Genomic DNA, 26967 nt, shown 5'->3' with positions numbered 1-26967 from the left:
ACAAAGACTTTCGGGCCTATTGCCTCTCGCAGAGACCTTCGTGCCCCACTGAGATCTTTGGGTCGACTGTTCCCCATAGAGACCTTCGGGAATATTGTTACACCACAGAGATCTTCGTGCCTACCGTTCCCTGCAAAGGCCTTCGAACCTACTGTTCCTCACAGAGATATTATCGTCATTGATACTAAAATTAACCGATTACCGACTATCGCCCCAATGCAGATACCGAAGCTGACGCCACGCCATTTCTACAAAAATAAACGTAGCAACACTGGCAACCGTCTGAAAGCCGAAGATCTCATTAGTAGTTCCCGATCACCTAAAATCTTTGGGATCACCCACAGAGATCTTTGGGTCGACTGTTCTCCATAGAGACCTTCGGGCCTACTGTTCGACCACAGAGACCTTCGAGCCCACTGTTCAATCACAAAGACTTTTGGGCCTATTGCTTCCCATAGAGATCTTCGGGCCTACTGTTCCACCACAAAGACCTTCGATCCTACTGTTTCCTTCAGAGGCCTTGGAACCTACTGTTCCTCACAGAGATCTTATCGCCATTGATACTAAAATTAATCGATTACCGACTCCGACTATCGCCCCAATGAAGATACCGAAGCTGACTCCACGCTATTTCTACAAAAATTAACATAGCAACACTAGCGAACGTCTGAAAGTCGAAGATCTCATCAGTAGTTCCCGATCACCTAAAAATCGACGAAAAAATATGTTCAAACAAATTGACGAATTCAGAACTTCCTAATCGCCAACTAACCGAGCTTCTCAGTAGCGACCAACGGTCCACGCAATAGCCTCCACTTGTCAACGAACCATAAACTATCGATAATCGACGTTTTCCTTCACTACCTATCATCAACGAACCTCAGTTCTCACCAACTATCGAGCATCGACGAATCGATATTCTCCTCCATTAACGACTGTAAACCAAACCGTTCGGTTAACATCTCATCAACTACCGAACGGCGATGGACCGACGTACTGATCACCAACGATCCAATTTCTCACTGACGAGTTCCTCATCAATTACTGAATCTCCACGAGCCAACGTTTTCATCCTCCACCGACCATCAACATACCAAATTCTCAATAACCACTGCTCAACAAGCAACCGAAGAATTGAGGTACTTAAAATTTGTCGATTATCTATGTACCGAATTCCTCTTTATCTCATTGAAGACACCAGTACTCGATTATCAACAAATCGACGACATCCCAAATGTATGCTTTCATCAGATCATGAGAGATTATTACATATCACACAAATAGTTTAAATCAATGAAACCGGATTAATTAATATTTAACTCGAAAGAGATAAAAACTTTTGATGTTATTCCGAAATGTTTAGGGGGTCCTTACGGAGACTGAGCTTACCACAGCCGACGAGAAAACAACGGGGAACATAGAAGAACATGGGTGCGATTAACCCTACCAAAATATAAAATATTACTCTTGAAGCATATTTGAGATTATCATATTCCTTCTCTTGCTGAAAGACCATATATCGGTGGTTATGAGACTTTAGACCAAAGAGTTTGAAAGTATACTGGAGAAACATTTCCTTAATATTAAAAAAAATATTTTGTGCTGTTGTATTTTCCCTTTTTCTTCGCTCATGATTTATACAATTTGCCTCTGATTTAAGAACGTTGCTGAAACAAATATTCTCTTTATTAACACTTATAGTAATAATTCCTTAATACCAATTCCATCATGTCATCAATACATTCCAACATATAATCACGAAATTTCATATCGATTTTAACCAATTCCAAGACTTCATCAGTGCGATCAACATTGGTATAACGATGGAAATCATCAGGACGATTTAATTTCATATCCTTCAAATAGTCACCGGGAACTCGTAGAATTGTAGCAGCCATACAATTGTATAAAGCTCCAAATAATGCTAAATCCTTAAGGGAACTCTCAAAATCTTCATAAGACATAAAATCAGAAGCTTTCAAAGACATTTGTGACAATTCTTGAGCAAATTGTTCATAGTACAAATGATGACAATCATTTTCCATCAATTTACGATCCTTAGGTCGAACATTAATATAGAGAGTCATTAGAACATCTATGGCTGCTGGAGAATAACGACACAATTGAAAATCTACAAATGCTGCTCCCTTCTCATAGGGTTGATCTTTGGCAAAGAAAACATTACCACCCCATACATCACGATGACAAAAGACATTGTAATATTTACTCGATGGATTAACCATATCATAGACTGTATCCAAAATACTGGGTAAACGGGTTTTGATGAAATTTTGTAAAGGTTCCGCCTGATATAGGGGATGTTTGAGAGCTACCGCCAAAACAGCCTAGTAAGAAAAAAACTAAAATTATTGTAAATGATAAATTTTCAAAAGTGTCATTACCCACCTTAATACCCGCAGTATACCATACCACTTTTGGTGATACTGTAACCTCATATAAAACATCCTTGAGTTCATCTCCAATTTTCACTTGATTTTTCTGTTCATAACCTACACTGCAGGCATGCATACTTGCCAAACCTTTGAGTATGGAACATATTTGTGGTTTATCCAGAAATTTTGAGGAATCTTTAAGAGGTTCATAACCCAAATCGATTATATTTTGCATTACGAAAAGATCCGATTTGACTAGATAGCATTGAGCACACCAGACATTAGGAGCTGTGGAATATATTTAAAATCATCGGTGAATAGAGATATTTAGAAATAAAATTGAAAGAAAGATCAAATTGTTGCGCTTAGTTGATACCTATAGGGTCGCTGATATGTATTGCAACCAATCGATCATCTGACAGCTGAGAGATTTATTCCAGTAACAGTTCATTTTACTGTTCACTAGGTTACAAAAGCATTTTGATCTATTTCATTCTGAAATAAAATTCTTAATGATGGATGGAATTCAAGCGTGATATTGGGCTATAAATTTAGCTTGTAACCCACAATTGGCTATTGCTAGAACCCTTCTGGGGCCATATTAAAAATTTTGTCAAAATTTTATTTTGATAGAAAATTTTGCCTAATTTTAGTTTGATAGAAATTTTTTCAAAATTTTATTTCTATAGAAAATTTTGTCAAAATTTTATTTCGATAGAAATTTTGACAAATTTTTATTTCTACAGAAATGTTTGTCAACATTTTATTTCTATAGAAATTGTTGTAAACATTTTTTCTATAGAAAATTTTGTCAAAATTTTATTTCTAAGAAATTTCTGTCAACATATTATTTTTATAGAAATTTATGTCAACATTTTATTTCCATAGAACATTTTGTCAAAATTTTATTTCTATAGAAAATTTTGCGAAAATTTTATTTCTATAGAAAATTTTGCTAAAATTTTGTCAAAATTTGATTTCTATAGAAAAGTTTGTCAAAATTTTATTTCTATAGGGAATTTTGTCAATTTTTTTTAAATTTTATAAAAATGTTATTTTTTATAGAAAATTTGGTAAAAATTTTAGTTTTTTTATAGAAATTGTTGTCAAAATTTTACTTTTTTATAAAATAATTTGACAAAATTCTTTTTTTATAGAAAATTTGTGAAGTACCTCTTAATTGAATACAGAAAATATAGAAAATTTTATCAAAATTTTGTTTTATAGAAAATTTTGTCACAATTTTATTTTTTAGAAATTATTGCCAATTTTTCTTTTTCGATAGAAAATTTTGTCAAAATTATATTTGGATAGATAATTTTTTCAACATTTTATTTGGATAGAAAATTATGAAAAATTTTATTTTTTTCAGAAAACTGTGTCAATATTTACTTTTTATAGAAAATTTTGTCAAAACTCTTTTTTATAGAAAATTTGTGAAGTACCTCTTAGTTGGAGAGGAATATTATTTCTATAGAAAATTTTGTCTAAATTTTATTTCTATAGAAAATTTTGTCAAAAAAAAATGTCAAAAACTTATAAAAATTTAAATTTTTTTACAGAAATTTTTGTCAAAATTTTACTTTTTATAAAAAATTTTGACAAAATTCTTTTTTTACAGAAAATTTGTGAAGTACCTCTTAAGTGGATATAGAAAATATAGAAAATTTTGTCAAAATTATATTTTTAGAAATTCTTGCCAAATTTTTTTTTTTTTTGATAGAAAATTTTGTAAAAATTTTATTTGGATAGAAAATTTTGTCAACATTTTATTTGGATAGAAAATTTTGTCAAAATTTTAGTTGGATAGAAAATTATGTAAAAATTTTATTTTTTTTCAGAAAATTGTGTCAATATTTACTTTTTATAGAAAATTTTGTCAAAACTCTTTTTTATAGAAAATTTGTGAAGTACCTCTTAGTTGAAGAGGAATATTATTTCTATAGAAAATTTTGTCTAAATTTTATTTCTATAGAAAATTTTGTCAAAATTTTATTTCTATAGAAAATTTTGTCAAAAACTTATAAAAATTTTAATTTTTTTTTACAGAAATTTTTGTCAAAATTTTACTTGTTATAAAAAAATTTTGACAAAATTTGTGAAGTACCTCTTAATTGGATATAGAAAATATAGAAAATTTTTTCAAAATTATATTTTAAGAAATTCTTGTCAATTTTTTTTTGATAGAAAATTTTTTAAAAATTTTATTTGGATAGAAAATGTTGTCAAAATTTTATTTGGATAGAAAATTTTATCAACATTTTATTTTGTATAGAAAATTTGGTAAACATTTTATTTTTTATAGAAAATTTTGTTAAAATTTTACTTTTTATAGGACAACATTTTATTTTTTAGAAATTCTTGCCAAATTTTTTTTTCGATAGAAAAATTTGTCAAAATTTTATTTGGATAGATAATTTTGGCAAAATTGCAGTTGGATAGAAAATTATGTAAAAATTTTATTTCTTTCACAAAATTGTGTCAAAGTTTTACTTTTTATAGAAAATTTTGTTAAAACTTTTTTTAACGAAAATTTGTGAAGTACCTGTTAGTTGGAGAGGAATATTATTTCTATAGAAATTTTTGTCGAAATTTTATTTCTATAGAAAATTTTGTCAAAATTTTATTTCTTTAGAAATTCTTGTTAAAATTTTATTTCTTTAGAAATTTTGCAAAAATTTTATTTTTATAGACAATTTTGTAAAAATTTAATTTTTGTGTAGAAAATTTTGCAAATTTTTGTTGTTTTTGTTTGTGAAGTGAAAAATTTTGTAAAAATTTTATTTGAATACAAAGTTTTACTAAAATTTTATTTTTATATAAAATTTTGTCAGAATTTTATTTCTATAAAAAATGTTGTCAAAATATTATTTCTATAGAAAATTTTGTCAAAATTTTATTTCTATAGAAAATTTTGTAAAAATTTTATTTTTTATAGAAAATTTTGTCTAAATTTTATTTCTATAGAAAATTTTGTAAAAATTTTATTTCTATAGAAAATTTTGTAAAAATTTTATTTCTATAGAAAATTTTGTAAAAATTTTATTTCTATAGAAAATTTTGTAAAAATTTTATTTTTTATAGAAAATTTTTTAGGTTTAAGAGGTACTTAGTTGGAGAGGAGTATTTGACAAAATCTACCAAAACATCATGAATTCTTTCAATCTACCAAATCGTAAAAAATCTACCATTTTTGGTAGAATTCTAACAACAGTGGCCACCATGTTCAGTATTTAAACTCGTCTATAAAAAGAAGTACCCTTATCATTGGCCTAACCTAACGTAGAATCGGCCAGCACTCATTGATAAAAGAGAAGCTGTGGTATCACAATGGACTGAATAGTCTAAGTGAGCCTGAAAAATCGGACGGCCAAAACTAACCTGGAGCATTTGAATGTGAAAAATCCGGTTTTCTCGTACCACTGCTCTTTGCTGTGATACTGGCAGTGTTGAAATGCGGTCAAAAAATTCTTTTGCGCCAGGTTCATTTTGGAGAGATAGGTTGGCACTAAAAAATACAAAAGTGTCAACCATCTCAAGATGACGATTCGCCGAGAATGGGTACAGCTTGACAACCTAATGAAGGCCATAATTCATGCCAAAGGTATCCATTTCGGACAGGTGATTCTAAAATTTTATGATATTTCCGATATTTTTTTTTGGTTTTGAACACTAAAATTAAAAAAAATATATATAGCGCTTTACTTTGTTGCATGACATATCAGTCACCCTGTACAACATATATAACTACAATCCAATTGTACTCACTTAGTTTTTTCAATTTATTCAATAAATTTTGATAAAGAGTTGATTCTTTCTTCAACATTCCCGAACGTTCAATAAAATCAGACATATCGGGATTTTGATAAGGCCGAGTCTTCACAAATAAACGCAGGTGAGTAAGTTCCGTTTCCTGAAAGAAAAAAAACACATGTTGATAATTGCTATGCTTTATTAATTTGTATTTTAATTTGTAATAAAATTCCATACTTCAAACATAGTCGATAAGCAATCATGAACGTTTACTCAGCACCCTACGCTTTTATTTTTATACCCACAATCATAGAATGGCGATGGGGGTATAGTAGGTTTGTAACACATCGAACCTTGTCCGTATATCCGTCTGTTTTAATCACTCTATAATCTTCAATAATGAAGCTATGGTTTTGCACAAACCCGTCTTTTGTCTGCAGGCAGGCCAAGTTCACAGATGGGCCATATCGGTCCAGGTTTTGATAGGTTAGGTTAGGTTAGGTGGCAGCCCGATGTATCAGGCTCACTTAGACTGTTCAGTCCATTGTGATACCACATTGGTGAACTTCTCTCTTATCACTGAGTGCTGCCCGATTCCATGTTAAGCTCAATGACAAGGGACCTCCTTTTTATAGCCGAGTCCGAACGGCGTTCCACATTGCAGTGAAACCACTTATAGAAGCTTTGAAACCCTCAGAAACGTCACCAGCATTACTGAGGTGGGATAATCCACCGCTGAAAAACTTTCTGGTGTTCGGTCGAAGCAGGAATCGAACTCACGACCTTGTGTATGCAAGGCGGGCGTGCTAACCATTGCACCACGGTGGTGATATAGTCCCGATATAAACCGATCTCCCGGTTTGGGGTCTTGGGCTTATGGAAACCGTAGTTTTTATCCAATTTGCCTGAAATTAGAATCTATAGGTTTTTAGGACCAAAAATACGTGTACCGAAAATGGCGTGTATCGGTCCATGTTTTGATATAGCCCCCCCCCATATAGACCGATCTCCCGATTTTACTTCTTGGGCTTCTAGAAACCGTAGTTTTTATCCAATTTGCCCGAAATTGAAAATCTGGAGGTTTTTTAAGACTATAAATGGGTGTGCCGAATATATTGTGTATCGGTAAAGGTTTTGATGTAGCCCCTTATAAACCGGCCCTCCGATTTGGGATCTAGATTCTAGAACCTCCATATAGACCGATTTCACTTCCTGAGGGTATAGAAGGCGCACAGATCATAAAAATTGCTTGACACTGAATGTAACATTTTCCGATTTTACTTATCGTAATCATTTAAATAATGGGGGGTAAAAATCTACAGATTTTAGATCAAGGCGTTATTTAATCATTTTCTTGCACACTTACACAAGATGATATTGATTCCACTAAAACACTAACAAAAATGGTTCTTATAAATCCATATTCTAATCTAGTTTTCATAGGCAGAATTTTTAAATGTATTTTCGGGAAGCGTACTGGTTGAACTGATATGCTTGGGAGAATATTTGTGATAAAACCCCCTGAAATTTTATATATTATCAAGTAATCCACTACGACGAAGAATTTTCAAAGGAAACTTTTATATTTCATTCATGGTGGTGGGTATTTAAGATTCGGCCCGGCCGAACGAATGAAAAATTTAGTTAAAAATTTACAACACCTTTTTGCAGAATGTACTGGTTTTTATACCCTCCATCATAGGATGGGGGGTATATTAACTTTGTCATTCCGTTTGTAACACATCGAACTATTGCTCTATGACCCCATAAAGTATATATATTCGGGGTCGTGGTGAAATTCTGAGTCGATCTGAGCATGTCTGTCCGTCCGTCCGTCTGTTGAAATCACTCTAACTTCCGAACGAAACAAGCTATCGACTTGAAACTTGGCACAAGTAGTTGTTATTAATGTAGGTCGGATGGTATTGCAAATGGGCCATATCGGTACACTTTTACGTATAGCCCCCATATAAACGGACCCCCAAATTTGGCTTGCGAGGCCTCTAAGAGAAGCAACTTTCATCCGATCCGGCTGAACTTTGGTACATGGTGTTAGTATATGGTCTCTAACAACCATGCAAAACTTGGTCCACATCGGTCCATAATTATATATAGCCCCCATATAAACCGATCCCCCGATTTGGCTTGCAAAGCCTCTAAGAGCAACAATTTTTATCCGATCCGGCTGAAATTTGGTACATGGTGTTAGTATATTGGTCCATATCGGTCCATAATTATATATAGCCCGCAATATAAACCGATCACCAGATTTGACCTCCGGAGCCTATTGGAAGACCAAAATTCATCTGATTCAGTTGAAATTTGGTACGTGGTGTTAACATATGGCCTTAAACACCCATGCAAAAATTGGTCCACATCGGTCCATAATTATATATAGGCCCTATATAAACCGATCCCCAAATTTGACCTCCGGAGCCCCTTGGAAGAGCACAATTCATCCGATTCGGTTGACATTTGGTACGTGAAGTTAGTATATGGTATCCAATAATGTAGTCGGCCCCGCCCGACTTTAGACTTGCCTTACTTGTTAATTTTTATTTTTTACGGCTATTTTCATGTGTGCGTACCTCAAAACGAGAAAAAAACAAGTAAGGAAAGTCTAAAGTCGGGCGGGGCCGACTCTATTATACCCTGCACCACTTTGTAGATCTAAATTTTCGATACCATATCACATCCGTCAAATGTGTTGGGAGGCTATATATAAAGGTTTGTCCCAGATACATACATTTAAATATCACTCGATCTGGGCAGAATTTGGTAGACTTTTACAAAATCTATAGACTCAAAATTTAAGTTGATTAATGCACTAGGGTGGAGCACAATTTTAGTAAAAAAAAAATATGGGAAACATTTAAATCTGAAGCAATTTTAAGGAAACTTCGAAAAAGTTTATTTATGATTTATCGCTCGATATATATGTATTAGAAGTTTAGGAAAATTAGAGTCATTTTTACAACTTTTCGACTAAGCAGTGGCAATTTTACAAGGAAAATGTTGGTATTTTGATCATTTTTGTCGAAATCAGAAAAACATATATATGGGAGCTATATCTAAATCTGAACCGATTTCAATCAAATTTGGCTCGCATAGCAACAATGTTAATTCTACTCCCTGTGCAAAATTTCAACCAAATTGGGCCAAACCTCTGGCTATTAGAACCATATTAGTCCATATCGGGCGAAAGATATATATGGGGCTATATCTAAATCTGAACCGATTTCAATCAAATTTGGCACACATGACTATACTACCAATTGTACTCCTTGTGCAAAATTTTAACCAAATTGGGCCAAAACTCTGGCTTCTGCGTCCATATAAGTGCATATCGGGCGAAAGATATATAAGGGAGCTATATCTAAATCTGAATTGATTACAACCAAATTTGGCACGCATAGCTACAATGCTAAATCTACACCCTGTGCAAAATTTTAACCAAATTGGACCAAAACTCTGGCTTTTAGGACCATATTAGTCCATATCGGTCGAAAGATATATATGGGAGCTATATCTAAATTTGAACCGATTTCATTCGAATTTTGCACACATGACTATACTACTAATTGTACTCCTAGTGCAAAATTTCAACCAAATTCGGCCAAAAATCTGGCTTCTGGGGCCATATAAGTCCATATCGGGCGAAAGATATATATGAGAGCTATATCTAAATATGAACCGATTTCAATCAAATTTGCACACTTGACTATACGACTAAGTGTTATGTTTGTACAAAATTTCAAGCAAATCGGTATAAAACTCTGGCTGCTGGATCCATATTAGTACATATCGGGCGAAATATATATATATAAGAGCTATATCTAAATCTGAACCGATTTCTTCCAAAATCAATAGGGTTCTATTCTGACCCAAATTAGAAACATGTGCCAAATTTGAAGGCGATTGAACTTAAATTGCGACCTAGACTTTGATCACAAAAATGTGTTCACAGACAGACCCTGAGCATTATTGCCAAAGACACCATGTGTCTATCTCGTCTCCTTCTGGGTGTTACAAACATATGTCCTATCTTATAATACCCTGTTCCACAGTGTGGCGCAGGGTGTAATAAATTCTTGTATATGGGAAGAAACCAGAAATTTTAATTCAATCATATATATAATCATAGCTTGAAGAAATACTGCGTGGTATTTGGTAGAGGGAGATGACAATCCCATAAAACCCCTTAAGCTACGTCTATGCCATTAAGCTAATATCGACAATAAAAGTTCTGCTCAAATGAAAAAAGCTGTAATTGCAAGAAACCACCTTCCTAAATATGCCTTCATATTAACTTGAGGTAAACCTCGTAGCAAGTTCGACATACTGACATAATCAAATCAAAGATAACTTCAATGCGTACTATTTATATGATTGGGTTTACACTGATTTCCATATTTAATGATTTGAATATTTATTTCAATACGAATATGTAATAATAAAGATATTTAAAATTGAAATTTTTAATGCTTTTTAATTTAATACAATGCTTCAAATTTAAGATTAGCTGAACGGACATCGTTTCAAATCAATTTGCAGATAACACGATAATGAATTTAATTTTGCTTATGTTAGTTATTTCAAATTTATTGTAATAATTTTCTAAAGCCACTTAAATTTTTGTTGTTGTTTTTATTTCCACATTATTGTTTTAAATTCAGCTCAAAATCATATGATAGCCATCATGCTTTTAGACAGCATTTACATAATTTTAAAATGGTTTCAAATTAAAGAAAAACTTAGTTAAAGCTGTACAAAAACTGGTACTGGTGATAAACCCTTATGGCCTGTTCCTGTATATCGAACGAAAGGTTTCTTTCGTATTCCAAATGAAAGAAAATTGATTTTTGTTCTTCTATTTCGAAAGGCAAGTCACTTCATATTTTGTTGTCGAGTAATAAACGAACATGTACAATAAGTGTCAAGAAAAAAGTAAAAACATTGTTAACATTTGACTGAATTCTCAGGCCAAAAATTTGAAAATACTCATTTTGGATAATCAATGTATTCTCCTACAAACGAAACGAACTTTCAAAAATAGAAAAACCCAAATTCATACGAATTCGAGTGACTGCCTTTCTTTCGAATGAGTTTTCGTTCGATATACAGGAACAGGCCATTAATTTTTTATCAACCGGGTAGAAAAAATTGGGCATTAGAGGATTAACCAACACACGAAAATTTTGATTTTTGTTTAATTTTCTTAAAAATTAAATTTCATACTTCACATGTTATTTACCGTAGATTTTTGATATTTCATATGTAAATGAAAATATTCTCCCAAATACCCGATTGTACTTAATTCCGGTACAATTTCATATTCCTTCAATTCTCCTGGGATATTTTGTTCTTTCAATATAATTGCCAATATTTTTTCACATTCTTCCCGTGTAACCAAATCATGACGATTATGTTTTTCAATTAAATCGTTATTATTATGCGAATTAATACTCTTTGTATTGGACATTATGATTTATTTGTAAGCGGAATAAATGTTAGAAACACGTGACATTTAGGGATTGCAGAAGATCGACGAAAAGTTATTGTTTAGCGAATGAGATCTGAAATACGACTGACCATTGTACTATCGTTTAAAATTAAATACTGACATAGTTGTTAGTAAGTAGGTAGATAAGTCTACTCAGTTCATCATAAGGTTTGGGACCTATCGAGATTTGAAATTTCATTGTACAAGTACACAAAAAAAAACATTGTATACTTCAATCACGAAAATGATTCAATTAATTTGTTTAACCCTTAAATGCACAAGATCACCGATTCCTCCGAAAAAAAAAAATATAAAATATGCAAAATGGTAAAAAAGAACATCTGCACACCATGTGTTTTTGAAAAAAAATAGTGGTTGTATCTAGAACATGCAGTGCACATTAAACTAAGTTTTTGTTTATAAATAAACAATTTCATTTTGTCCCAAAATATTTTTCTCTCGCGAAATATCAACATGGTTGTGACAAAAAAGATGCATGTTCCTTATCCAAAAATAACATTTTGCTCTGGAAATATGTTTGAGGTGATCATATTTCTTCTATAAGTTTACTTAGTTATGTAATAAAATATTACAGGAAGTCTGGGATTTTTAATAATCCCATATAATTTTCAACTACAATTTATTTAAAAAAAAATATATTTATAAAATAAAAAGTCATTAAATAGCGATCTTTCGGGTTGGTGTAAACTTGTATCAAATGTTTAATGGTGTACTTCAAATTGTCACCCATATCTTTGATAAGATTCTAGTATTTGTGAGTAAAGGGAGTGTGATAGTTGATAATGTGGTTGTATTTTACTCTCTACTATAACTATGCTGATCTCTTATCTAAATCAATTCAAAGTAACTTTTTTGAACGTTTTAATAAATCAATTCCGATAAGCAATTGAGCGGGAACGAGAATATTCGGGAGGGGGAAAATGTTTGTGCGTGCTATGAATTAGTTAATTGAACTGTGAGATGAAACCGGTCAAACGTTCTGTGTATAGCTTAAGCTTTGAGGCACTTTTGTTTAAAACATAAAGACTACACTAAATTAGTATGCCGAAATACATAAGGGTGGTCCGATAAGTTTTTACTTCAAAATACAAAATTACCATCCCAACCAAATAATTCAAACTGCTATGAGTTATAATTGCAAAGGGACTCAACAAGAAACAAGTATATACAGCCGTAAGTTCGGTCAGGTCGAATCTTATCTATCCTCCCCCATGGATTGCGTAGAAACTTCTACGAAAGACTGTCACTCACAATGTAATTACTTGGATTGTGGTAATATTTACTTACGATGGTAAGGTATCTTAAAACTTCTTAACATCGTTTTCTAAATTGTGAGTTAGTCCATACGTGGTATATATTAGACAAAAAGGGTATATATAGGGAAGTCTACAAATAATTACGAATCGATATGGACTTTTGCATGGTAATTAGAGAGGCAGAATTGAAATATGGCGGTCGCTTATATGTGTCCTATATACAATTATGAACTGGATATGGACCAGTTTTTGTGTGAGTGGTGATCGATTTAAAGGGTGATACGGTCAAAATTTGGTCAATATAAACTTGACGTATTTCTTTCAATTTTGCCTGAACACCCCTCATTTTGAAGGTGTGTGTGTAGAATGTTGCTCCTATTTTGATTTTGGAATTCACTCTTCAGTTGTTAAAATGCCGTCCAAGCAAGAAGAGCAGCGTATCAAAATTTTGCTCGCGCATCGCGAAAATCTGAGCTACTCGCACGCAAAGCTGGCAAAATCGCTAAAAGTTGCCAAATCAACCGTTACAAATGTAATTAAAGTGTTTGGGGAACGTTTGTCGACAGCCAGTAAGTCTGGATCGGGGGGAAATCGAAAACCGGAAGCCGCTGAGACGACAAAGAGAGTTGCCGGTAGTTTCAAGCGAAACTCTAACCTCTCTCTCCGAGATGCCGCAAATAAGCTGGGTGTATCGTCTACAACCGTGCATCGAGCCAAAAAACGAGCCGGACTATCGACTTACAAGAAGGTAGTGACTCCAAATCGCGATGATAAAAAAAATACGACGGCCAAAGCGCGATCCCGGAGGCTGTACACGACGATGCTGACGAAGTTTGACTGCGTGGTAATGGACGACGAAACCTACGACAAAGCCGACTACAAGCAGCTTCCGGGACAGCAGTTTTATACGGCAAAAGGAAGGGGAAAGGTAGCAGATATTTTCAAGCACATAAAACTGTCAAAGTTCGCAAAGAAATATCTGGTTTGGCTAGCAATCTGTACCTGTAGCTTGAAAAGCAGCATTTTCATAGCTTCCGGGACTGTCAACCAAGAAATTTACGTGAAAGAGTGTTTGAATAAACTTCTGCTGCCTTTCCTGAAGAAACACGGTTGTTCCGTACTGTTTTGGCCGGATTTGGCATCTTGCCATTACGGTAAAAAGGCCATGGAGTGGTATGCCGCCAACAACGTGCAGGTGGTTCCCAAGGACAAGAACCCTCCCAACACGCCAGAGCTCCGCCCAATTGAGAAATACTGGACTATTGTCAAGCGGAACCTAAAGAAGACAAAAAAAAAACTGCTAAGGACGAGCAGCAGATCAAGGCAAACTGGCTTTCTGCGGCGAAGAAGGTGGACAAGATGGCTGTACAAAATCTGATGGCAGATGTCAAGCGTGAGGCCCGGCAATTCGGATTTGGAAAAGTGAAAGCCTAACTGAATATTTTTCCTGAATTTTATACTAATTGAACTTGAAAAAGAAGTTTAATTTGATTTTTTAAATAAATGATTTCACCGATTTACACGCGTTTTCCCTTGGCCAAATTTTGACCGTATCACCCTTTATGTGAGGGCTATATATATCTATAGACCGATATGGACCTAGTTAGGCATGGTTGTTAACGGCCATATACTAGCACAATGTACCAAATTTCATCTGACTCGGATGAAATTTCCTCCTCCAAGGGGCTCCAAAACCAAATCTCGGGATCGGTTTATATGGGGGCTATATCTGGGTGTCAAATCTGGGGATCGGTTTATATGGGGGCTATATATAACTATGGACCGATGTGGACCAATTTTTGCATGGTTGTTAGAGACTAACACCATGTACCAAATTTCAGCAGGATCGGATGAAATTTGCTTCTCTTAGAAGTACCGCAATCCAAATCTGGGGATCTTATGTCCCTCCACCATGGATTGCATAGACACTTGTACTAAAGACTGTCATCCACAATCGAATTACTTGTGTTGCGGTAACACTTGCCGATGGCAAGGTATCTTAAAACTTTTTAACAACGTCTTCTCAACTGTAAGTTAGTCCATACGGGGTATTTAATTCAGATTGATAAAATTTTGTATATAAATAAAATTTTGACAATATTTTCTATAGAAATAAAATTTTGAAAAATTTCAGCCGGATCGAAAGAAATTTGCTTCTCCTAGAGGCTCCGCAAGCCAAATCTGGAGATCGGTTTATATGAGGGCTATATATAATTATTGACCGATGTGGACCAATTTTTGCATATCAACCGGATCGGATGAATTTTGCTCCTCTAAGAGGCCCCGCAAACCAAATCTGAGCGTCGGTTTATATGGGGGCTATACGTGAAAGTGGTCCGATATGGCCCATTTGCAATACCATCCGACCTACATCAATAAAAACTACTTATGCCAAGTTTCAAGTCGATAGCTTGTTTCGTTCGGAAATTAGCGTGATTTCAACAGGCGGACGGACGGACATGCTTAGATCGACTCAGAATTTCACCACGACCCAGAATATATATACTTTATGGGGTCTTAGAGCAATATTTTGATGTCTTACAATCGGAATGACAAAGTTAATATACCCCCCATCCTATGGTGGAGGGTATAAAAAGCCTCCCTTATATGATCGAAATATTGTAGAATAGTGTTATCTATATTTCTGATCTTGTTTCTTTTTTCTTCTCTTGCTAAAATGTTTCTAATCTTTTAGCTTATTATTCAAATTCGTTATTACCCCCAGTATGGACAACAATATGAGGCGAATAATATCTGTTAGAATAAATATTTAATAAATTGTCTGGGAGTATCTCAACACGTAAAATGAGAGAGATGATTTAGTTAATTTTCATACGCTAACATGGAGACAAGTGAATCTGAAAATATCGAAATTTTAAATAAACGAGAATGTGTAGACATCGTAAAGAACTCTTTAAAATTAAGCCATCAATTTGATTTGATATCGTATAGAATTTCAAGAGCTTCAGCAGATTTGGTGGGCTTTATGGGAGAGTACTATAAATTAAAAGTGGAAATAAAAGAAAAGGTACTACGATGGCGACTATGGGATCATAATTCTAATTATTCCATTATGTTAACTCTTTTGATGTTACTCTTTCAGACCTGTAATGATAATTTAGCTCTTCAGTATTTTATAAAAAGTGTCCCCCTACGAAATCCCATATATCGAGCTGAATGTGAACGAAAAGGATTTTTTGGTAAAGAATCGGGAATCTATGAACGTATATTACCTAATATTCGTCGCTATACCAATACTGATATATTTCCAAAATCCTATTTGGTGCGATCCGATCTATTGGTATTGGAAGATTTTTCCCTTGCCGCAAAGAATCTGAGACAAGCTAAACCAAATGAGGAATATTCTGCGAAACAATATGAGTTATTCTTACAACTCTTGGCACGATTACATGCAGCCAGCTTAGCTTGGGAACACAATGAATCTATCGATATAGGAAAAAAGCACAAAGATATTCTCTTCGAACTTCAATTAACAACAACGAATGAATGGTATACAACCGGTATTAAGGTATGGATAAATAAAACACTATGCAACATATTTAGAAACAAAATATTTTCAAACTAAATTCGAGTCTTTATGGAAAGCCTTTAAGTCGAAATCGATGTCATTCTGTTAAATTTGACGGTTAATGACTAAAATCGATATTTTTTATATTTCGAATTTTGCAAATGACTTTGTGATTGATTTTTTTTTTAATTTGAAAATGTCGAATTTTAAAATTTTTTGACAAATTCGATTTTCGACATTTGCCATTAATGAAAATTGGAATATTGATGGTTTTTTAACATAACAAGATCTAAATTAAAGCACAGACAAAATCGATTTTTCTGTTAAAAATATTTTAGTCGATATATATATATATATATATATATATATATATATATATATATATATATATATATATATATATATATATATATATATATATATATATATATATATATATATATATATATATATATATATATATATATTAGAAGTATAGGAAAATTGGAGTCATGTTGACATGTTTTCGACTTAGCAGTGGTGATTTTTTAAGGAAAATGTGGGTATTTTAGGCCTTTTTCTCAAATCGGAAAAACATACATATGGAAGCTATATCTAAATCTGCACCGATTTCATAGTATGTTAACATGCATAGTTACTATGCTAATTCCATTCCCTAAATCAGAGTACAACTTTGGTCTCTGTGGTCATATTTGTTTAAATCGGGCGAAAGATATATATGGGAGCTATATCTAAATTCGAACCGATTTCAGTAAAATTTTGCATACTTAACGATACTACTAGCCAGTAAAAAAGCGTCGCCAAAACGTAGTTAAATTGTTCTTTTTGGATCCGGAAGTGGTGCCAAATTGACGCAGAAGCGATGCATTTAACATGGGTTTGTGATAGGACGGATGTCCAACATTTCAACAACCGCTGTACTGAATTTGACAAATAAATAATTTTTAAAAATATTTTATTTATTTTTAATGCATTATAACGCTTGTCTGGAACGTTTGGCATCAACTATTTTCAAAATTCGCAATTTTTCTAGAAAGAATTTAACATTTTTTCGGCTAAATTTAAATAATTTGTATTTATATATATATATATATATATATATATATATATATATATATATATATATATATATATATATATATATATATATATATATATATATATATATATATATATATATATATATATATATATATATATATATATATATATATATATATATATATATATATATATATATATATATATATATATATATATATATATATATATATATATATATATATATATATACACAGTCTCACATAAGTTTACATACCCTTGAGGGTTTTCTTTATAACTAAACATGTTTCTTGTTGTTGTTTATAATCCAGACTAAAAAAATCTTCATGAAAATTGACAGATACTTTGTTTTTCAAATTAATTTACAAAATCTAAAGCATATATATGCATATTTTATTATATTTTATTAATTAAAGAAAATACAATTTCTTAAACCGTATGTAAACTTGTGTAAGACTGTGTATATATATATATATATATATATATATATATATATATATATATATATATATATATATATATATATATATATATATATATATATATATATATATATTAATAAATATAAACATGTTTTCGACTTAGCAGTGGTGATTTTTTAAGGAAAATGTGGGTATTTTAGGCCTTTTTCTCAAATCGGAAAAACATACATATGGAAGCTATATCTAAATCTGCACCGATTTCATAGTATGTTAACATGCATAGTTACTATGCTAATTCCATTCCCTTTGCAAAATTTTACGTAAATCAGAGTACAACTTTGGTCTCTGTGGTCATATTGGTGTAAATCGGGCGAAAGATATATATGGGAGCTATATCTAAATTCGAACCGATTTCAGTAAAATTTAGCACACTTAACGATACTACTAGCCAGTAAAAAAGCGTCGCCAAAAAGTAGTTAAATTGTTCTTTTTGGATCCGGAAGTGGTGTCAAATTGACGCAGAAGCGATGCATTTAACATGGTCTTGTCATAGGACGGATGTCCAACATTTCAACAGCCGCCGCACTGAATTTACATCACTTCTTAAGGTGTGAGGTGAATTCAGTGTTTTTTTGAATGTGAATTAAGAATTTTTGTGTTATTTTGACAAATAAATAATTTTTAAAAATATTTTATGATTTTTAATGCATTATAACGCTTGTCTGGAACGTTTGGCATCAACTATTTTTAAAAATTCGCAATTTTTCTAGAAAGAATTTAACATTTTTTTTCGGCTAAATTTAAATAATTTGTAGCATTTTATTAATTCTTAATATGTTTTTAACCTATTTGAAAAAAATTAAAATAAATTTCCCTTTAAAAATATGAAAAAACGGGTTATAAAAAAATTTACTCAAATGAACTTTCTGTGCAGTAAAATAAAGAACATATTTGGGAGAGCATTTTTGGAAGTTCTTTTAAAGTTGTGTCTTGAGAAGAACTTCAAAAATTTTTTGCTGGGTAATTGTACCCCTTTGGCAAAATTTGAAACAAATCAGGGTAAAACTCTGGCTTTTGGGGCCATATAAATGCATATCGGGAGAAAGATATATAAGGGAGCTATATATGTCAAACTGGACCGATTTCTTACAAAATCGATATGGTTCTATTCTGACCGAAAACATATACTTGTGCATGCCCGTCTTGCATACACAAGGTCGTGGGTTCGATTCCTGCTTCGACCGAACACTAAAAAGTTTTTCAGCGGTGGATTATCCCACCTCTGTAATGCTGGTGACATTTCTGAGGGTTTCAAAGCTTCTCTAAGTGGTTTCACTGCAATATGGATCGTCGTTCGGGCTCGGTTATAAAAAGGAGGTCCCTTGGCATTGAGCTTAACATGGAATCGGGCAGCACTCAGTGATAAGAGAGAAGTTCACCAATGTGTTATCACAATGGACTGAATAGTCTAAGTGAGCCTGATATATCGGGCTGCCACCTAACCTAACCTAACCTATACTTGTGCCAAATTTGTTAATTAAAGTGGCAAATTTGAAGTCGATTGCGTTAAAATTGCGACCTAGATTTTGATTACAAAAATGTTTTCACAGACAGACGGACATGGCTAAATCGACTCAGGGGCCGACCCTGAGCAATATTGTGGGTGTTGCAAACAACCACAATTCCAATTAAAGTCTTAATTGAATTTTAAAAATATTCAATTAAAAATTAAATTGATTTAACAAATTTTTTATTGGAAACAAAAATCAATCAAAATTTAAAATTATAAATAAATTTTATAATTGCATCAATTATTTTTTAATTGATATTATCATTTCTGTGATTGAAGACATTTCAATTGAAAAATTAATTGGTTCCATTAATATGGTGATTGAATCAGGGATGGAAAATACACCAGGGATGGAAAATACAGTTTTTAAGAAAGCACAAAAAACATATTTTTTTGAGCGAAAAAGTTATTTTTCACTAAATTTCAACAAAAATTCCATTGGAAGATTATAGAAATAAAAGTAAAATTTTGACAAAATTTTCTATAGACATACAATTTTAGCAAAATTTTCTATAAAAATAAAATGTTGACAAAATCTTCTATAGAAATAAAATTTTCTATAGAAATAAAATTTAGACAAAATTTTCTATAGAAACAAATTTTTCTATAGAAATAAAATTTTAACAAATGTTTCTATAACCCAGCAAAAAAAAGCGTCGCCAAAAACGTAATGAAAATGTTCTTTTTGGATCCGGAAGTGATGCAAAATTGACGCAGAAGCGATGGATTTAACATGGGCTTGTCATATGACAGAAGTCCTCCATTTCAACAGCCGTTGCACTGAATTTGCATCGCTTCTTCAGGTTTGATCCTAATTCAATGTTTTGGATGTAAATTAAAAAATTCTGTGATATTTCGTCAAATAAACAACTTTTATAATTTTTTTTAATTTTTAATGGATTCTAACGCTTGTCGGAAACGTTTGACCTCAAATATTTTCAAAACTTAAAAAATTTTTCAGATTTGATTTAGCATTTTTTTCGACAACATTTAAATGAGTTGTACCATTGTATGAATTCTTACTCTGTTTTTAATTTATTTGAAACAAAAAAAGTTAAAATTGCCCATTAAAAGTATGAAAAAACTAAGATACAAAAAATTGAATTAAAAGGACTTCATGGGTAGTTAAAATAAAGAACATTTTTTTTTGCTGGGAATAGAAATAAAATTTTGACAAAATTTTCTACCGAAATAAAATTTTAACAAAACCGTCTATTGATATACAATTTTAACAAATTTTTATTGAAAAATAAAATTTTTAAAAAATTTTTAACAGAAAAAAATTTGACAAAATACTCTAGAGAAATAAATTTTTGATAAAACTTTCTACCCATATAATATTTTGACAAACCCTTCTATAAATATAATATTTTGAAAAAAATTTTCTATAGAAATACACTTTTGTCAAAATTTTTTATAGATATAAAATTTTTCAAAAATTTTCTATAGACATAAAATTTAGACAACATTTTCTATAGAAATTCAATTTTCACAAAATTTTCTTTAGAAATAAAATTTGGACAAAATTTTCTATAGAAGTAAAATTTGTACAAAATTTTCTATAGAAATAAAATTTAGACAAAATTTTCTCTAGAAATAAAATTTTGAAAAAATTTTCATCGGAAATAAAATTTTCCCAAAATTTTCTTTAGAAATAAAACTTTGACAAATTTTTTATAGAAATAAAATTTTGACAAATTTTTCTATGGAAATAAAATTTTAACTAACTTTTCTATAGAAATAAACTTTCGACGACATTTTCTACCGAAATAAAATTTTAACAAAACCTTCTATAGATACACAATTTTAACAAATTTTTATAGAAAAATAAAAATTTGAAAAAATTTTATACAGAAAAAAAAATTGTTGACACAATACTCTAGAGAAATACATTTTTGACAAAATTTTCTACCCAAATAATATTTTGACAAAACCTTCTATAAATATAAAATTTTGAAAAAAAAAATCTATAGAAATAAAATTTTTGAAAAAATTTTCTTTAGAAATATAATTTTGAAAAAAAAAAAAATCTATAGAAATAAAATGTTGAAATAATTTTTCTATAGAAATAAAATTTTGACAAATTTTTCTACAGAAATAATTTTTGACAAAAAATTCTATAGAAATAAAATTATGACAAAATTTTCTACCGAAATAAAATCTTTACAAAACCTTCTATAGATATAAAAAAAAAATCAAAAAAAAAAAAAAACAACAATTGAAAAAAATTGTGCAGAAATAAAATTTTAACAAAACTTTCTGAAGAAATAGAATTAAAAAAAAATTGTCTATGGAAATAAAATTTTGAGAAAATTTTCTATTGAAATAAAATCTAGACAAAAAAAAATAGAGATAAAATATTTGACAAAATTTTCTATTGTGATAAAATTTTGACAAAATTTCTATTGAAATAAATGTTTTTACAAAAAATTCTCTAGAAAAAAAATTGACAAATCTTTATGAAGAAATTCATTTTTGCAAATTAATATTTTTGTGGTAGTTTTTGCTAAGATTTTCTCCAAATGTTGGTAAATTATGTTTGTGCCAAGTTTCGACCGTGACCGCAATTTAGCACGAGATCGATAACTTCTTATATAGAAAGTGTTCGTGTGAAAGCGTAATATAGAATTGCTTGCTTTATTCGACTAAAACATTCTTGAAATTTAATAAAATCGTGTTTTTGACTATGGCTTTTACAAAATCGAAATTTTCTTCCATCATGAACTTTTTTGTTTTGCCAAATTTCTAAAAGACTATTATCAAATAAGTTTGTTAAAAACTTTCTCAAAATATTAAAATATTTTGTCAAAACTATTGTACCATTAATCTGATATTGGCTCAAAAATGTCTACACAAAAGGTACTAAATCATTCGCGGTAGTACGACGGTACTGAAAAAGTTCTATAGTACTGCATTTTCCATCCCTGGTATGCACTAACTTATAATACCCTGTTCCACAGTGTGTCGCAGGGTATAAACATATTTTCACACTAAATTACTTAAAAAAGATGAAATCAGGGGTTTTTCGACTCTTGATCGGCTAAAATCTATTTTCAACTTTTAATTTTTTCAAAATTTAAAAAAGTCGAATTGTTTGACATTTCAACTTTGGCAAATGACTGAAATTGAAAATTTTCGAAATTTTTAAATTTTGACAAATCCAATTTTTTTTTTACTTTTGTTATTATTGAAGAGTCGAATATGAACGAGTCTTTTAGTTGCCATTATATAAATATCTAAATCACATTATTTTTTCACTTCAAACTCGATTTTTTCGTTGAAAGTGAATTATGAAATGTCAATGGTATCTTTATCAGTGATCAACACGAGAAGATTTAGTGACGGTCTAATGTGTGTGACCATATGGTCACGCTAGTACAGCCCGGGTTAAAATAACAAAGGGTCGATATTTCGAATTTTTACTTGTATACTTTATATTAAACGGAAAAGATGACATTTGAACAGAGAATATACAACGTATTATAACCTATACCAAAAAAACTTTCAACCGTATCTAATGAAATTTGGTCTTCCAAGAGGGGGCTATATAATTATGAATCGAAATGGAACAATTTTTGCATGGTAGTTAGAGGTCATATACTTACATTACGTACTAAATTTCAATCGGATCGGATACAATTTTCTGTTCTAAGAGGCTGCGGAAGTTAAATCTGGGGGTTCAATTTTGAACAGATTGGGGGACGACTTCGCTAGATCGACTCAAAATTTCACCACGTCTCAGAGTATACTTTATGGGATCTGAGGCCAATATTTCGATGTGTTCTAAACGGAATGACAAATTTAGTAAATGTAGTCTGTCCTATGGTGGAGGGTATAAATAATTTGCTTGAATTTAAATATTTTGACCTTTTTACATAAATTTTGACCTTTTGTATAAATGTGTGTAATAGTTGAATATTTAGAAAGCCGATTAGTCGAATATAAGAATTACAAAAGGCGACTATGACTACTTTTTTTTACAAAACATTTAATAGGATAAATCTGTTTATCTTGGTTATAGTCGACTATTCAAATTTTTGATTATGGTCGAAATCCACTAAACGACTTTCCACATTGTCTCAGACAACCAAAGTTAACCAATATTTTTCATTTTCAGGGTCTTTTATATTTGGCTCAAAATCATCCAAAGTTTCAATACCCCCAAGCACAAGAGTTCATCAATACCAAGCTCTATAGAATAATGGAAAATCTGGAAGAATTTTCCAAACCATCCAACAGTCTACGAAATGTTTTATGTCATCGTGATTCATGGAATAGCAATATATTTTGGGAATACGACACGAACAACAATCAAGAAGATCCCATAGGATGTCGTATTGTGGATTTTCAATTGATGCGTTATAGTCCTCCGGCAATAGATGTTTTGAATTTCCTTTATAACAGTTATCAAGATTCGAAGAAACGTGATCAAGAGATTCCCGGACATTTGCAAAGTTATCGATCTTATTTTTCAAAGGAAATACAACGTTTGCAATTGCCAGAAGAGTACTCTATCAGTGCAAAAGAATTCAATATGGATTGTCAAAGAGCCTTATTACCGGTTTTAGTATTGAGAGCTATTTGTGTTCCTTTGATGAAATTACCCAGCGGATGGGCGGATAAGATGCGTGCCATAGAACCCGAAAATTTCGATATTTATATGAATGACGATCGAAGGGAAATGTTTGAGAGAGTTTCTCAAATCGATGCTGCGTATAGGGAGAAAATTATACTCCCTGTTGAAGAAGTATTGAAGTATTTTGGTTATGAAGCCCAGTAAACTGATGATTTAGTATTGGAATTAAGACATTATTAAGAATAAATTGTATGATGGAGTTTCCTTGGTGTATATGTTAGTGTGACTTTTTCAGAATGAGGCTCTTTCAAAAAAGAAACAATTGAAAATATTTTCTATACAAATAATAAAATTTTGACATAATTTTCTATAGAAATAAAATGTTGACAAATTTTTCTATAAAAATAAAATTTTGATAAAATTTTCTATTTTATTTCTATAGAAAATTTTGACAAAATTTTCTATAGAAATAAAATTTTGACAAAAAGAATTTGACAAAATTATACAAATAGTATTTTAACAGATTTTTTAACGAAATAGAATTGTGACAAAAATTTCTATAGAAATTAAATTTTGACAAAATTTTCTGTAGAAAAGAAAATTTTCTATAGAAACAAAATTTTTTCTACAAAAATAAAATTTTGACAAAATTTTCTATAAAGTCAATATCTATAAAATTTTTAATTTTGTTTCAGGCTATACTATCTACGTATGTCCTTAAAATACGAATGCTAAGTTTGCTTAGTATAAAAGACGAATTTGTCTGAGATAAAAGTTTTTTCTTTGGGCAAAAGTCGATAAACTTTTTAATGAAGTTGTGTTGTCCTTATAGTTAAGTGATTCGACTTAAAATTGGGTATCCTGACATTAAAGAAATATCATTTTACTAAGGCCAACTTGTCTTTAATAATGGTGAAAAATTCTTCAAAATTAATGTAATTGTTAAATTGGTTGTTTGTCTGCCTCTTGACAAAAAAGAAAAAAAGTGCTTAAAAATAGGAGACGTTTTTCAAGACTTTATTTTAAAAATGATTTTTATTATACCCTCCATCATAGGATGGTGGTATATTAACTTTGTCATTCCGTTTGTAACACATCGAAATATTGCTCTAAGACCCCATAAAGTATATATATTCTGGGTCGTGGTGAAATTCTGAGTCGATCTAAGCATGTCCGTCCGTCCGTCCGTCCGTCCGTCTGTTGAAATCACGCTAACTTCCGAACGAAACAAGCTATCGACTTGAAACTTGGCACAAGTAGTTGTTATCGATGTAGGTCGGATGGTATTGAAAATGGGTCATATCGGTCCACTTTTACGTATAGCCCCCATATAAAGGGACCCTCAGATTTGGCTTGTGCAGCCTCTAACAGAAGCATATTTCATCCGATCCGGCTGAAATTTGGTATATTGTGTTGGTATATGGTCTCTAACAACCATGCAGAAATTGGTCCACATCGGTCCATATTTATATATAGCCCCCATATAAACCGATCCCCAGATTTGGCTTGCGGAGCCTCAAAGAGAAGCAAATTGCATCCGATCCGGCTGAAATTTGGTACATGATGTTTGTATATGGTCTCTAACAACCATGCAAAAATTGGTTCACATCGGTCCATAATTATATATAGACCCCATATAAACCGATCTCCAGATTTGGCTTGCGAAGCCTCAAAGAGAAGCAAATTGCATCCGATCCGGCTGAAATTTGGTACATGATGTTGATATATGATCTCTAACAACCATGCACAAATTGGTCCACATCGGTCCATAATTATATATAGACCCCATATAAACCGATCTCCAGATTGGGCTTGCGAAGCCTCAAAGAGAAGCAAATTGCATCCGATCCGGCTGAAATTTGGAACATGGTATTGGTATATGGTCTCTAACAACTGTGCAAAAATTGGTCCACATCGGTCCATAATTATATATAGCGCCCATATAAACCGATCCCCAGATTTGGGTTGCGGAGCCTCAAAGAGAAGCAAATTTCATCCGATCCGCCTGAAATTTGGTACATGATATTGTTATATGGTCTCTAATAACCATGCAAAAATTGGTCCACATCGGTTCATAATTATATATAGCCCCCATATAAGCCGATCCCCAGATTTGGCTTGCGAAGTCTCCAAGAGAAGCAAATTTCATCCAATCCGGTTGTAAATTTGAACATGGTGTTAGTATATGATCTTTAACAACCGTGCCAGAATTGGTCCATATCGGTCCTTAATTATATATAGCCCCCATGTAGAACGTTCTCCAGATTTGACCTCCGGAGCCTCTTGGAGGAGCAAAATTCATACGATCCGCTTCAAATTAGGAACGTGGTGTTAGTATATGGTCGCTAACAACCATACCAAAATTGGTCCAATCACACAAAAATTGGTCCATATCGGTTCATAATCATGGTTGCCACTAGAGCCAAAAATAACCTACCAAAATTGTATTTATATAGAAAATTTTGTCAAAATTTTATTTCTATAGAAAATTGTGTCAAAATTTTATTTCTAGAGAAAATTTTGTTAAAATTTTATTCGGTTCATAATAAAATTTTCATCATTGTCAAAATTTTATTGCTATAGAAAATTTTGTTCAAATTTTATTCGGTTCATAATCATGGTTGCCACTCGAGCCAAAAATAATCTACCAAGATTTTATTTCTATAGAATATTTTGTCGAAAGTTTATTTCTATAGAAAATTGTGTTAAAATTTTATTTCTGTAGAAATTTTTGTCAAAATTTTCTTTCTATAGAAAATTTTGTCAAAATTTTTATTTCTATAGAAAATTTTGTGAAAATTTTATTTCTATAGAAAATTTTGTTAAAATTGTATATCTACTTTGTCAAACTGAATTATATACGTATTGGATCGATCTTTTTT

At 31.5% G+C, this 26967-nt stretch overlaps 2 protein-coding genes across 2 annotated transcripts; one reads left to right on the top strand and one right to left on the bottom strand.

Annotated features, from left to right (window-relative positions):
- Positions 1–1654: 1654 nt before the first annotated feature.
- On the bottom strand, positions 1655–11719 carry LOC142226826 (uncharacterized). Its single transcript, XM_075297054.1, has 4 exons — positions 11401–11719; positions 6162–6306; positions 2407–2681; positions 1655–2345 (listed from the first exon to the last, which is right to left on the bottom strand). Exons 1-4 carry the CDS (start codon positions 11626–11628, stop codon positions 1689–1691), a joined length of 1305 nt encoding a protein of 434 aa, XP_075153169.1. The 5' UTR covers positions 11629–11719; the 3' UTR covers positions 1655–1688.
- A 3974-nt stretch (positions 11720–15693) lies between these two features.
- Positions 15694–24358, top strand: LOC142224415 (uncharacterized). Its single transcript, XM_075294188.1, has 3 exons — positions 15694–15954; positions 16030–16455; positions 23627–24358. The coding sequence occupies exons 1-3, from the start codon at positions 15769–15771 to the stop codon at positions 24287–24289; spliced, it is 1275 nt and encodes a 424-aa protein (XP_075150303.1). The 5' UTR covers positions 15694–15768; the 3' UTR covers positions 24290–24358.
- The last annotated feature ends 2609 nt before the right edge of the window (positions 24359–26967 follow it).

The sequence above is a fragment of the Haematobia irritans genome, chromosome 2, assembly GCF_050003625.1.
Source record: "Haematobia irritans isolate KBUSLIRL chromosome 2, ASM5000362v1, whole genome shotgun sequence".
Classification (NCBI taxonomy): domain Eukaryota; kingdom Metazoa; phylum Arthropoda; class Insecta; order Diptera; family Muscidae; genus Haematobia; species Haematobia irritans.
Note: the sequence above shows the minus strand (reverse complement) of the source record. Positions and strands in the feature narration are given on the sequence as shown.